The 13,615-nt window shown below is 45.3% G+C and overlaps 2 protein-coding genes across 6 annotated transcripts; both read left to right on the plus strand.

Annotated features, from left to right (window-relative positions):
• The first annotated feature begins 151 nt into the window (after positions 1-151).
• On the plus strand, positions 152-5,239 carry LOC134037162 (heterogeneous nuclear ribonucleoprotein C). Of its 3 annotated transcripts, none has more exons than XM_062482522.1 (9): positions 152-308; positions 1,728-1,883; positions 2,662-2,927; positions 3,058-3,130; positions 3,437-3,487; positions 3,615-3,808; positions 4,017-4,130; positions 4,338-4,480; positions 4,590-5,239. In XM_062482522.1, exons 2-9 carry the CDS (start codon positions 1,879-1,881, stop codon positions 4,701-4,703), a joined length of 960 nt encoding a protein of 319 aa, XP_062338506.1. In that variant the 5' UTR covers positions 152-308; positions 1,728-1,878; the 3' UTR covers positions 4,704-5,239. The 3 variants fall into 3 exon arrangements, with proteins under 3 accessions (XP_062338506.1, XP_062338507.1, XP_062338508.1); XM_062482523.1 differs by having other exon boundaries at positions 4,341-4,480; XM_062482524.1 differs by having other exon boundaries at positions 3,058-3,091.
• A 480-nt stretch (positions 5,240-5,719) lies between these two features.
• Positions 5,720-12,840, plus strand: dcaf8 (DDB1 and CUL4 associated factor 8). 3 transcript variants are annotated; one of them, XM_062481316.1, is made up of 13 exons: positions 5,720-6,021; positions 6,648-6,712; positions 6,809-6,904; positions 7,091-7,731; positions 8,020-8,160; positions 8,297-8,391; positions 8,589-8,699; positions 8,810-8,940; positions 9,063-9,170; positions 9,327-9,457; positions 10,113-10,232; positions 10,333-10,449; positions 10,732-12,840. In XM_062481316.1, exons 2-13 carry the CDS (start codon positions 6,676-6,678, stop codon positions 10,837-10,839), a joined length of 1,836 nt encoding a protein of 611 aa, XP_062337300.1. In that variant the 5' UTR covers positions 5,720-6,021; positions 6,648-6,675; the 3' UTR covers positions 10,840-12,840. The 3 variants fall into 3 exon arrangements, with proteins under 3 accessions (XP_062337300.1, XP_062337299.1, XP_062337301.1); XM_062481315.1 differs by having other exon boundaries at positions 5,720-5,988; XM_062481317.1 differs by having other exon boundaries at positions 5,720-5,953.
• The last annotated feature ends 775 nt before the right edge of the window (positions 12,841-13,615 follow it).

The following is a 13,615-nucleotide window of genomic DNA, read 5'->3' on the forward strand; positions in this document are numbered from 1 at the left end:
ATGAAAATAAATTCGCAATTACGCCAGTTACAGTACATTTTGAAAGAGAAGTCTGCATCTCAAAATACACATTCATTTTGCGGATCTTGGCCGCTCCAATATGGCGGACACGCAGACTCATGGCGACGACATACAACAACAGCCAATGAGATATCTACGTTTCTAGATCTATGTGTTTCTATATCTGTGCTTCAAGCGGCAACCCCTGCGCAGTAGCCAGCTAGCTAAACTCAGCTGCAAGAGGACGACCTTAGTGTCCAAGTGACCATATTTGCTGAGATATTAGCCATTTTATCTTAAAGTGCGTGGTGAGTATTTTGTTTCCAGACTGTTTTTCATTTTTTCCTGACTTTGCAATGCCTTTGGATTTTCTTTTTCAACGCTGTGTGTTTTTTTCTTTGCGGGCGGGATATTGCACTAGTTAGCTCAACATGCTTGGATAGCGGATCATTCTTTTTGTGGCAAGCTTTTTGGACACCTTTTGTGATTTTGCAAATTTAATCGAGTTGTGTAATACAGGGCATATTTTTATTGCAACGTTTGAAGATTTCCATTCGATGGACATTTGGTGCAGTCGTCCTGCAGGCTAGCTACGTTAACATTTGTTAAACATACAGCTAGCTAGGCCTTTCTTGCTGGCTGGCTAATGGCTAGTTAACACATTTAGCTAGCAAACATTGTATGCAACCTTTCTTTCAACGTCGTTCCTCGCAGACTGCATCGAGCCACAGTAAGCTAGCTAACTGCTAGCTGCTAGCTGTACAGCCATAGTAAATATTAATGGTGGTTAGGTTCCGAAGCGAACGGCCTAGAAGAGACAGATGGGTTTGGAACAAGTAGGCCTAGAATGGATTGTTTTTGTGACAGTAACCGTGATTTTTTGAGGAAAGTGTGTTTTTCAAGACGATTGGCAATTTTTCATTGACTACTCTGGACCCTTTTTCTGGTCAAGAAGTTGTTCATTTTGATGCAGAAACAGTAGCACTAACACAATTATTAAAGTCACTTTGAAGCATGATACGTTTGTTGGTATTTGCCATCATTCCTTTAGATGTATATAATTGAATTACTTTCTAATAATATAGATCAGTTAGGTAGTTAGTATGTTTATAATTACAATGTATTCCGGGATGTCACTTATAAGATTACATTTCGTGGGAAAGAATGGAAATACTGAGTTGTAGTAGATCCCAGTGTTGTGGTGCTCTTGAAGGCCCAAGGATTCACTTAACCAATTAGTTCAGCCTCTGACATAACCAATCCTGTGTCCATTTAATTGTCATTCATACACACACACACACGTCACCCAGTAATAACCTAGCCTCCAATTAAATTAATGCATTATTTTGAGAAAATCTGGCATTTATTTTTCAAGGGATAACATTCCTTGCTGTCTAGTATAAATCCATACACTGTGTCAGTTGTTGTCTGGAATATGCCATTAATTAAATACATTTAATATGATTAAATATCGCCCAACCAATAAACTGAATAAATACATTACAAATAATACTTTTACAAACTTATGACTTTTTGCTTGAACATATTGTCAAACATTATTTCCCTGAGTTTTACACACATTCCATTGTCAGTAGCCCCTGAGTTCCTGCCTCAACTCCTCAACAGAAGGGAATAATGTTTGTGTGAATTATGTCCAAATCAGTCCAGGTAAGCTTGTAAATGTAACCCTGTACAATTTGACTGAGGTGTGTTCTTTGTCGCCTCAGTATAAATCGTGGGGTCGAAGTTCTGCATTCTGAGAGTGTGCTGCTGGAGATTGTAGTTTTTGCTGAGAGCACCCACGACACCTGCTCGCATACACTGGCCCCGTCCTCAGTGTCAAACAACTGACAGACGACTGCCCAGCACACAGACGCAATGGAGTGAGTGATGGCTATTCTAACCCCCCACCCCAACTCACCCCCTTTTCAACGGTTGTTAATGCCTCTTCCTTCCTTGACATTTAGGCTGCTCTGCGATAGTAGTTGCCCTCTCCCTGACTGCCCACAATAGTCAAATCTATACCCAACTGAACGTTTTTCTATCCATTAAATTCTGCCTCCTTTTAGGTGAGATGCCCTCAATTACTCATGTTAAACCTTGACTCCACCCAACCGAAGACAATGTTTAAACCCTCCCACACACATTTTGATAAAACATTGCTTAAGTTGAGCCTAAAGTTGTCTTTCATATACATAGTCATGAATATGAGATCACAAGGATTTGAGGCTGCCCAAATACAAGGATGGTCTGTGGACTTGAATATGTGCAGATAAGTACAGGCCTGTCTGGTGTTGGTGTTGCACAGAAGCAGCCTTTCATTTGTACTCTTACAAATGTTACATTTCTGATGGATGTGCAGCCTCCAGCCTGCATACCCTAACCTATATTCTTGTTAAGTGATGATGGAAATTTCATTCAATAATTTGGTACAATTTCAAAACTCAACCTTTCATACTGTTAAGGATTGATATAAGAAAGTCGTCAACAGGTTTGATTGGGATAGTGTCAATTCTGTATATAGGATGGCTGTAGCTTTGATTGTAATCAACCACCATTAGTCAAATACAGTTGTTAATCTGCACAAGCACTGCTTTATTTTTGTTTTGGCAAGTTTTTGATGAATTTGGGGTTGTACACATTCTCATCTCCCTCTTTTAGTCGGTCACCCACCACCAGCAGCCTAATGGCCAGCAACGTCACCAACAAGACAGATCCGCGCTCCCTCAACTCTCGGGTCTTCATCGGCAACCTCAACACGCTGCTGGTGACCAAGGCAGATGTGGAAGCCATCTTCTCCAAGTACGGCAAGATAGTGGGCTGCTCTGTCCACAAAGGCTTTGCCTTCGTCCAGTATGCCAACGAGAGGAACGCGCGCGCAGCTGTTGCCGGGGAGGATGGCAGAATGATCGTTGGACAGGTGCTGGGTAAGGGTGCTTGTTTTTTTGGAGCATGATATCTCCATGTTGACTAAGCTGTAACGGATGTACAAGTGACTGCTGAAGTACAAGTGACTGTTAATTGCCACGTCTAAGGTATTTTCCTCCCTCCTTCTAGACATCAACTTGGCTGGGGAACCCAAACCTCACAGGTCAAAGACCACAAAGCGCTCCGCAGGAGACATGTACAGGTCTGCTACTTCTCAACACTAAAGGCACACTCAGCTATTTTCACATACCAGGAAAGAATGCAAAAAATACTTTATAGCAAAAAGGATTAAACGTCCTAACCATATCCATTGGTCATATTCTTCCAAGTTGAATGGTATGTATCAATTTGTGAAAATCACTACAATATATTGCTGACTGTGTCTTTAAGAGGAGTTTTCAAATATGTACCGCTGTTTTGGAATATTGCTTTTATTGTGACTAGTGTACTGCCTGTGATGCCCATACTGCCCATAAATATTAACACTCCTTTTGTCTATTCCACACAGTGGTTCCTCTTTCGATCTTGACTATGACTTTCAGAGGGATTACTACGACAGGTAGGTGGAAAATTGTTGTCCAAAGAGCCCATTGTCCATCTTTCACTTTGGCATGCTTTTTCACTACTTGAATTGAGGGCCATTCAGTCACTGGTTTAAGTTGCGTTCTTGACCTCTTTTCACTCAGGGTGTACTCCTATCCGTCCCGCGTGCCCCCTCCCCCACCCCCTCTATCGAGGGCTGTGATCCCGTCAAAGCGCCCACGGGTCAGCATGAGTGGTGGGGGTGGTGGTGGTGGGGGGGGTGGCGGCAGCCGCCGCACCAAGACTAGCAGCTTCTCCTCCTATAAGAGCAGCCAGAGGACCTCATCATCCAGAACCAGTTAGTGCTCTCCTTAAACTGCTCTCACGCAGCACAATTCATTGCTTGTATTAGACACATTATTTCTGAGTGTTTTTGAGCAGGCATACACTTGTTACGGTTAGAATCCATCTTGCCTTTCCCAGCTGAGTCAACTGTATTGTGGGAATCAGGTCTTTTGAACATGTTTGCTCACACTCTCTGTCCCCAACTTTGTCTCTCCCCTCAGTGAAGGTAGATGAGCTGCAGACCATTAAGAGGGAGCTGACCCAGATCAAACACAAGGTGGACTACCTTCTGGAAAGCCTGGACCGCATGGAGAAGGACCACAGCAAGAAGTCAGGTACGCTAAAGGAAGAACATTCATTCAGTAGCTCAAAATGCGTTCCAACAACTTATGTATTTGGATCAATGTTGTTGTATTACATTGTGCACTGCCTTCTATACAGTGAAACTGTGGTTGCACAAGTACAAGCCTTTGGAAACATGTAGGCATACTTTCTGAATTTTTTATTCCCCCCCCTCTATCTCCTTGTTTGACTCTGGACAGAAGGTAAGAGTTCAAAGCCAGAGCCTGGGGAGGTGTCTTCAATGCAGATCTCCAACACAAAGAAGGACGAGAGCAATAAGAGGGAGAGAGAGAGGGATCTCAATGACACTGATGAAGAGGGAGACCTGCTAGAGGACGAGGAGGTGAGATTATGGAGGGTTATCTATAAAAGGGACCTCAAGTTAATTGTGTTGAAGAAACATCCACTTAAGTACCAACTTAAGTTTGTACTGACCTTATCTGCTCTCTCAGTTGAAGAGTCAAGAAAGAGAGGAGGATGAAGAGGAGGAGGAGGAAGAGGAAGGAGAGCATGTGGATGGGGATGACGACGACGGGGAGAGCGTCAACGGAGACGAGGACTCGTAGATGTAATCACGCTACCAAGACAGACATCCACTCCACTTCCAGTGGATTGCAGACTCCTCTTCTAATACACTACTACTAAGCAGAAGGAGAAAGACATCAATGCAGACACACAAACACACACACACACACAACATGCATAACAACCCTCACTGTTGTTCAATTAATATTTTTCTTGAGATTAAATGTGTCCCTTTTGCTGTCCTTGTGTGATTATACATCTAGCATTGTCGTGCAGATAGAGGAGCTGTAAATGTTGCTTGCAGTGTGATTGTACTCGGTCCTTTTGTTCAACCAACAGAGGGCAAAAAGTAGGGTTAGCGTTTTTTCTGAAACCCAAAGTCAGTATGGTTTGACATGACTGGGTTTGATGTGATGAGAAATGACCGACACAAAATTGTTTTTAAGTTTAAAGACATTACTTTATTTTTAGGTGTGGCCCCATTCAAGTTTGTTACTTGTTTTCATGTCACTGTTTTTTATACTATTCAGTCTCTGTTGTACTGTGATAATAAATTGCAATAAAATATTAATCTGCATATATATCTATTTCTCATGTTAAATTAGGTGGAATTATGAGAGAGATTGCATGAGTTCATCTGAAAGTAGGAAATGGTTTACCTTTTTCTCATCATGAGCTTGGCGTGTAAACAGGACAAGCAGAACATATACTGAATGTGGAGTTTTCAGTAAGGTGGTAGGTTGTGCTCTTTTCGAGGGGTTTAGTTTTTTATACAACTGGATCATTTTGAGGCCACCGGCCTCACACTCCGAACAATAGGTGGCGGTAATGCATCTCATGAACGATGGTTGCAATTTGCCATAACAGGAGAGAAAGAGGTAACTATGCATGCATGTCTCTGCATCATAACAGTGCTGTCAGGCTGGAAATATGTTGGGCACTCCTTATAAAATAAATGAGTGTATACGTGAAAAAAAAGTTGACGATATTTCAATTACTTTCTCTTAAGCATCAATGTCGATACTATGCTTTAATTAATTTTCGAGGCCTTACTTCCGGATTTAAAAAAATCACCGGAAAAAGAATCGAGACAGTCAAAACATAAACAGAGAAAGCTCTCGAGGACACGCACCATTTTTTGCGAATTTGCTATCTTCGTGCACGCATGCCAAATGTCGTGTGTAATTATTCAGATGTTTCCTTTTCGTGGCACTTGGTTTGCTGTATAATAACAACGCGCCAGGCATCAAATCTGCACAGAACGAAGAAGATTAGGAATCAACTAGTCTAAGTACGCTTTGTTGGGCCTAGTACGACGAAGAAGAGGTAACCTAACCAGACTTGAGGAGCTTGCCACCTGTCAGACACTGTTACTTACAGTTTGTAACTAACTAGCTAATACTATGAATGTTGATCTTATAGTCAGTCTATTTACACTTACATCAAAATGGCTAAATGTTATTCCAGGTAGCTAGTAAGATGTAGTCGTGTAGCTAGTTAGCACATTTGGTTATGGTGACGAACGCCTATGTACTGTCCTGATGTTCTCTGACCATAGTCTAACGTTAGTTGATGTTGGTATATTTCGGAAACAAGTAGTTAGTATATCAATACGGTATAAACTTAACATTTGGCTTGTTAACTAGGTAACATAATACATGGTTGGTTAAAAACGCTGGCACTACCTACAACTGTAAATATAAATGCGTCGCCATACTTCCCGCAGATAGCTAGCTGGTTGACTAACTAACTAGTGAGACAAGTTGAATCAGCTGGGGTTTGCAAACGTTAGTAACCTGCAGGCTAGCAAGTTTAGGATTAGTAACTCGGTCGCCACAGACTACTACAGTTAGCATAATGTAAACAGGCTCCTGAGTACTGCGCAATGCATGATCATAAGGGTACTAGCAATGCTTTTAAACTTTGCTAGCTAGTTGCAATAACCATGGCAATGACTGACATGTTTCCCTCTCGGCCCATTCAAGGCTATACTCTTTGTCGTGGAGAGACAGAATGGCGGAGGCAGATGGTAAAAACAGAGTTTTTAACGGTGAGGGATCAGACAGGCCTAGCTACAAACAGAATGTCAGGGAATATAATGTTTCAGCCTCTAGCTACTTGTTATGAATCTGTGTATCTTTACCAGGTGGCTCAGAGGAGCCAGAGCCAGGTGAAGCCGGGCAGAGGGATGGAGATGTTTCTTCAAACACAGAGGAACAAGGACAGTCTTCCTCTCAAGCAGGTGATTTCAGGGAACTAAAGCGATTGATTGATTCATAGTATTCATAAAATTTCCTCAAATAGGGAAACTGACATTGCTCACGCTTACTGCTGTACATTTTAGATCCTAATTATTGGAAAACAGGTTTTTCTATTGCAGTGGGTTCTAAAGTGTGACAACGTTGTCATTTGACATTATGGTCTACAGTTCCCAAGGAAGGAGGCGATGGGGCTGGGGACAAGCCCATGCCAGATGCAGAAGGACACAGTAGGCCTGGCAGAGACAGAGAGGACGAGGAAGAGGACACAGACAGCATGGATGGCAGCGGCCTCTACTCGTTGACTGAGGAGGCGGAGCGCGAGAGCGAGGGAGGGAGAAGAGAGCGTGCAAAGGAAAGAGAGGGGAAAAGGGCCGCCCGGAAGAGGAACCGACCCGGCGGTGGCACCACGCACCATTCCTCCAGCTCGGACGACGAGGACGAAGAAGAGGAAGACCCAGAGGAAGACGAAGAGGAGGACGAACAGGCCATGGAGGCGTGGCTGGGCGCGGAGCTGCGTGACCTCAGCAGGCAGACCTGGCGGGCAGTGCCCTCGCTGCGCTTTCGGGAGATTGGCAAGAGCTCCCACCAGTTTGTGAGACGTGTGTGCGGTGCCCGCTCCTTTGTGCAAAGGCTTGAGCTCCAGGGGCGCCTGGAGAGGCACACGGGCTGTGTCAACACGCTGCACTTCAACCCTTCTGGGACACGCCTGGCGTCGGGCAGTGACGACCTGCGTGTGGTGATCTGGGACTGGGCTCGGCGCCGTGCGGAGCTGGAGTTTGACAGCGGGCACAAGAGTAACGTGTTTCAGGTGAGTGAGGAGACTGAATCTGTCAGGTCTGAACTGGGATGGGCATGTTGGCTTGAACGGATTGGTGGTCAAATATAGAAACATTTGAAACCAGACATTAACCGTCTACTAGCTGCTGGGGCAGGATGTTGGCTGATGTTGATGATATTATTTAGAGTCTACTTAAACCCGGTGACATTATACTATGACACCATACATTTTTATTTTTATATATATATATATATTCTGTGCAGTTGTATCCCTGTGAAATTAGTTCAAAAGGGATGACACTATGTGACCCTTTTCCAGGCCAAGTTCCTGCCACACAGCGGGGACTCTACTTTGGCCATGTGCGCTCGTGACGGGCAGATCAGGGTTGCTGAGCTTTCTGCCACCCAGCGCTGCAAGAACACCAAGAGAGTGGCCCAGCATAAGGGGGCCGCCCATAAGGTAGGAAGAGCTCGTGCACCAGCCAGCAGCTGCATTTTGGTTATTCATTAGATCATATTGCTGCAACAGATCCTTTTAGCAAGACCTGCCAATTATTGTGATTATTTACTGTGTTTTTGTTGTGTGTGTGTGTCAGTTGGCCCTGGAGCCTGACTCCCCCTGTTCCTTCCTGTCTGCTGGGGAGGATGCTGTGGTGTTTGGCATTGACCTGCGCCTCGACCGGCCTGCTAAGTGAGTGACGGCAACACACTCTACCCTGTCGCTAAGTTATTGTAGCTAAGTTACATGTTCTCATGTGACAATGGCTGTGTAGTTATATTTAACTCCACCCACGACAGTGACAATTGCTTCTGTCTTTGATTTCCTCTGTTTTGCCTGGGTTGAAATCCTCCACGTCACCCTTTCTGGTGTGTCCTGTGTGTCCGCAGTAAACTGGTGGTGGTGAAGGAGGGGGATAAGAAGGTGGGACTGTACACCATCTTTGTGAACCCAGCCAACACGCATCACTTTGCTGTAGGTGGAAGAGACCAGTATGTCAGGTGAGACTGACATAGTCAATCCTTGGAACACAATTGTAACGACAGTGACATTGGAGTTGGATTTTTTGACCTCCCAAGTTCAAACTTCTCTTGCCATCTCCCCTATGCAGGATTTATGATCAGAGAAAGATCAATGAAAATGATAATAATGGTGTTTTGAAGAAATTCTGCCCATCTCACCTGGTGTCCAGTGAGTCCAAAACCAACATCACCTGCCTGGTCTACAGCCATGATGGCTCAGGTAAAACACCACTATCAACCAGAAACTCAACTTGGCATGCAGACATTTGGACCGGGCTCTGTTGTCTTTCCCGGTCACAAGTGACCTTGATGGCTGTGTCTTTCCATGTGTTGTTATATCAGAGCTTCTTGCCAGTTACAACGATGAGGACATCTACCTGTTTGACTCCAGCCACAGCGACGGAGCTGACTACCGCAGGAGATACAAGGGCCATCGCAACAATGCCACAGGTAGGGAAGAGCTCCGTTCAGAACTCAGAATGACACTGTGATCACAGTACATGATCACTGTAACTGATCATGGAGAGAGTAGCCGGATAGGTTTATTTATTGTAATATAAACGGAAATATTGAATCCCCTACTTTCTGTCCGTGTCTGTCTGTCAGTGAAGGGCGTTAACTTTTACGGCCCCTGCAGCGAGTTTGTGGTCAGTGGCAGTGACTGTGGACACATCTACCTGTGGGACAAGTTCTCTGCCCGCATCGTCCAGTTCATGGAGGGAGACAAAGGAGGAGTGGTGAGGCATGGGGAGCAGGGTGGGCATGGGGTGGGCATGGGGAGCAGGGTGGGCATGGGGTGGGCATGGGGAGCGGGGTGGGCATGGGGAACAGGGTGGGCATGGGGTGGGCATGGGGAGCAGGGTGGGCATGGGGAGCAGGGTGGGCATGGGGAGCAGGGTGGGCATGGGGTGGGCATGGGGAGCAGGGTGGGCATGGGGAGCAGGGTGGGCATGGGGAACAGGGTGGGCATGGGGAGCAGGGTGGGCATGGGGAGCAGGGTGGGCATGGGGAGCAGGGTGGGCATGGGGTGGGCATGGGGAGCAGGGTGGGCATGGGGAACAGGGTGGGCATGGGGTGGGCATGGGGTGGGCATGGGGAGCAGGGTGGGCATGGGGAACAGGGTGGGCATGGGGAGCAGGGTGGGCATGGGGTGGGCATGGGGAACAGGGTGGGCATGGGGTGGGCATGGGGAACAGGGTGGGCATGGGGAGCAGGGTGGGCATGGGGAACAGGGTGGGCATGGGGAGCAGGGTGGGCATGGGGTGGGCATGGGGAGCAGGGTGGGCATGGGGAACAGGGTGGGCATGGGGGAATACACTTCAGCACCAAGGTCTGTTTAGTATCTTTTTAAGATCCAGTCCACTAACAGAACCTCCTGACCTGGGTGTGCAGGTGAACTGCCTGGAGCCCCATCCCCACCTCCCAGGCCTGGCTACCAGTGGCCTGGACCATGATGTCAAACTGTGGGCCCCCACTGCTGAGAACCCCACCGGCCTTAAAGGCCTTAAAGAGGTACTGTTATCCTGACAGACCCCTAGATAGCTGTGTAAGACTGATCGTCGTGGTCTCTCAAATATTAACTCGACATTTGTCTCGGTGGCGGGTTGCCCAGGTGATGAAGAAGAACAAGCGTGAGCGTGACGAGGACAGTGTGCGCCATGGTGACCAGTATGACACGCAGCTCCTCTGGTTCCTGATGAGACACATGAGGAACAGGCGACCCCAAAGGGTGAGCTCAACGCTCAGTGACACGATCACATTGGTTTAGTGTTCAAATATATATATATATACTTGATCAGTCCTTACTGGGTCGGGAGACTTGATTTGCACATTTAATTTCTCCAACATCATATTTGGGGATATTTCCATCCATTTCAAGGATGTCCTTCAGGAGTAAGAGCTTGAAGTAATCATCTGATCTCAGCATGTTTTTGTGCTGTCTTTTTTTTATATATGCAAGTCACTGACCCACGCTCCACTCCCTGTCTCCCCACCATCCCCCTTCCCTCAGGCACGTCGGGAGGGTGCAGAAGGAGACACGGACGAATCATGGAGCTCTCCAGACTCCTCGGATGATGAGGATGGAGGCCCAGACCATGTTCAGTGCATGTCCTCCTGAGCCACAAACACAACACACACACGTTTGTTGTCGCCCTAGTATTGATGCACATAGGCAAGCACCATTGACACACTGGCACTCACAAACACTTGACAGACAATTAAGAAATAGAAAACAGTCCTGCATACACAGATACACACACAGCCGACAGGGATGGAGAGGGATGGAGATGCCAGAAACTGGCCTCCAAACAGCCTATGAAATGAGGACTAGAATACATCCCACTCAAACTATGATTTTAGTTGTCCGGAGGGGAGTAGACAAGCATCACCCAAACCCACTAACAGATTGCGCACGCCATTCCAGTGCTTCTGCTCGACCTGTGTGTGCCCAGGCAACATTCGGCCCAGCATCCCCTCCATCCAATCACACATCTCATACAGTCCTCTGCCCTCCATAACGCGTCCCTGCCCTGGTTTTCTACCACGAGATTGGAGGAGACAGGAAGAAGATCTGGATGACATGAATGCCCTCAGACCTTTTTCATCGTCCCTGTAAATGTGATTCGCTCCCATTTGATTTTGTTTTAAAGGCATGGAACCAGAGCTGTTGAGTTTGACCCTTCACCCACCTGGTTAGTGTCTGACTTGGATCATTAGCCGGTGGGGTCAGTTCAAGTCTATAGAGGGGCCAGGCCACCACCCGGACCTGCTGCTCAATGTCCCTTCAGTCCCCCCCCCCTTCCTCGCCCCAGCCTGCCCCCTCCCAGGCTACTGTGTGCACCTTATTCAGGGATGTGGTCGTTTAAAATGTGTAGACAAAACATGCACTTGTGGGGGATATGCAATAATTAATCAAATTATTGTCATGGAACATCAACCCCGTATTCAGTAAAAGTTTGTTCTTAACAAGCAGATACTTTTTCTGTGATTCTAGTCCTTGGGTTTTTCAGATTGATTTGCACTCTGCAGGATTGTGACAGCTCCAGTTGGAGAGGTAATGCTTTTACTAGCGTGATTTTCCCTCACAACCCTCCTGAATAAGTATCATTGGCCCTCCATAAGCCATTCTCTCCTTCCCCAGAGAATGCACTCTCCTGTTAAGAAGCAGCTGGATGATCTCTAGTTCTCATGGAACAGTTCCTTGTGTTCCTGTTTGGGGAACCCATGGTAAAAGCTTAAAGGGCCTGGACAGAAAGAGGCTTGGCCTCTTACAATGTAGCTGTTAGCTGTTGGGAGTTGAACATGGTCTAATAACACGATAACTAAACAGATTTCTTTTTACTTTTATTTAGGGATGACACACCTCAAACTGGGAACTGTTATTCCTACTTTTGACTGCCATGAGATTTGGTGGTTGATCTCTTTGTTCTTTCTGTTCAGGTCCCTCAAGTGTACAGATGTGTTTGGTCCAGGATGGGCTTTCTTGTGCCAGCCCTTTTGTCACTAGGAGAGGTCATGGTGGAAGGCAGGTCTCTGTCTGTTTTATAGAGGTAGGGTCACAGGCAGGAAGGAGAATGAGGGAGATTCAATTTGCTTGACAGTTTTTCTTTTGTTGTGAGAGCATTTAAGTCCAGCTTTTCTCATTTTGTATGAGAATTTAGAAGTTAGGTGAATTTATATGTACATATTATATATATATATATATAAATAATACTGTAAAGAGAACCAACTTAAGCAAAAGAGGTTTGACTTAAGAAAAAATGACTAAATTTGATTGGTATTCATGCAGAGGTTTATATTCTATACAAGGACAAAGTACTTTTAAATGAAGAGAAAGATGACATCAATTTCTTTATTTTGTTTTGTAATTCTTACCAACAATATTAGTTTTATTGGCAAAATTCAGTTATTTTCAATATCCCAAAAAATAAATTTCTCTTTCCAAACTTGGACCCAGATGGAAGAGACAGTCATATTCAGATTGTCCTTCTGACTATATTACTTTGTTGTAAACATCTAAAGGCATTTGATCAAAAATCTCTCCCACCACTGCCTAAAGCATTCTACCATTTCAGTTGGAAATATGTACGATTTGTGCAATAAACAAAATACCATGTAATTTCATGTGTTGCTATTTTGTTTGACCAAATATTGGGCTAGAAGTGATCAAGTGTGTGAGTGATCATGAACAGAGATTAATAACCTATGTGAGTTCATAAGACAAGGGCTTTTCTGCTAGAGACTGCTGTTATGCTGCAGGGGTATGTTGTAGTCATCTCCATGGGGGAAAACCAATATAATTACATAGTAGTTTGAGTGCACATCTGATTGTATATCTTCTTTTTGTAATGTGGAATTTCAAGATAATTGGAATACATAATTTGGAATGTAACTTTAACAAGTTGCATTCATTACTCCCTGTAACTGGTTAAAATGACAGAAAATAGCCCAATTTATTCCCTATGTGGCTCATAGCCCCTGCTTCCAGTTCCCTCTCGGGTGACTTGGTAAGCATTAGCAATGCTAGCCACAGAATACAAGGAGTGGAGGGAGATGCTATAAGATCATATATCCAACATTTATTAATAGCTCAGCTCTCTCCTTTCGATATGTAAACTCGTATAACAGGCTATCTGCACATCCATGCAGTTCACATTTTAAAACATGGATCCATGTTTGCATTAGCAAACAGAATAAGGCTCAGGGTAAATGAAAACGGTTGCAGCATGAAAAGTCTACGGCTCATGGAGTCAGGGCTGACAGTCCTCATGCTAAGTGACATTCATGGGTGCCTAGTGAAACCTGACCAGGCCCGTCACCCTAGCATCTCCCACTGTCCCTGAGTGACCTAGTGCCACATTCTAGTACTGTGACCGTGCCAAGGGCAGCAAATT

Source organism: Osmerus eperlanus, chromosome 16 (assembly GCF_963692335.1).
Source record: "Osmerus eperlanus chromosome 16, fOsmEpe2.1, whole genome shotgun sequence".
Taxonomy (NCBI): Eukaryota; Metazoa; Chordata; class Actinopteri; order Osmeriformes; family Osmeridae; genus Osmerus; species Osmerus eperlanus.

Coding starts and splice junctions, on each gene's coding strand:
- dcaf8 (XM_062481316.1), top strand. CDS start 6,676: ATGGCGGAGGCAGATGGTAAAAACAGAGTTTTTAACG. Junction 6,905..7,090: donor ACAGTCTTCCTCTCAAGCAG/GTGATTTCAGGG, acceptor TATGGTCTACAG/TTCCCAAGGAAGGAGGCGAT. Junction 8,700..8,809: donor GGAAGAGACCAGTATGTCAG/GTGAGACTGACA, acceptor TCCCCTATGCAG/GATTTATGATCAGAGAAAGA.
- LOC134037162 (XM_062482522.1), top strand. Junction 2,928..3,057: donor GATCGTTGGACAGGTGCTGG/GTAAGGGTGCTT, acceptor CCCTCCTTCTAG/ACATCAACTTGGCTGGGGAA. Junction 3,809..4,016: donor GACCTCATCATCCAGAACCA/GTTAGTGCTCTC, acceptor CTCTCCCCTCAG/TGAAGGTAGATGAGCTGCAG.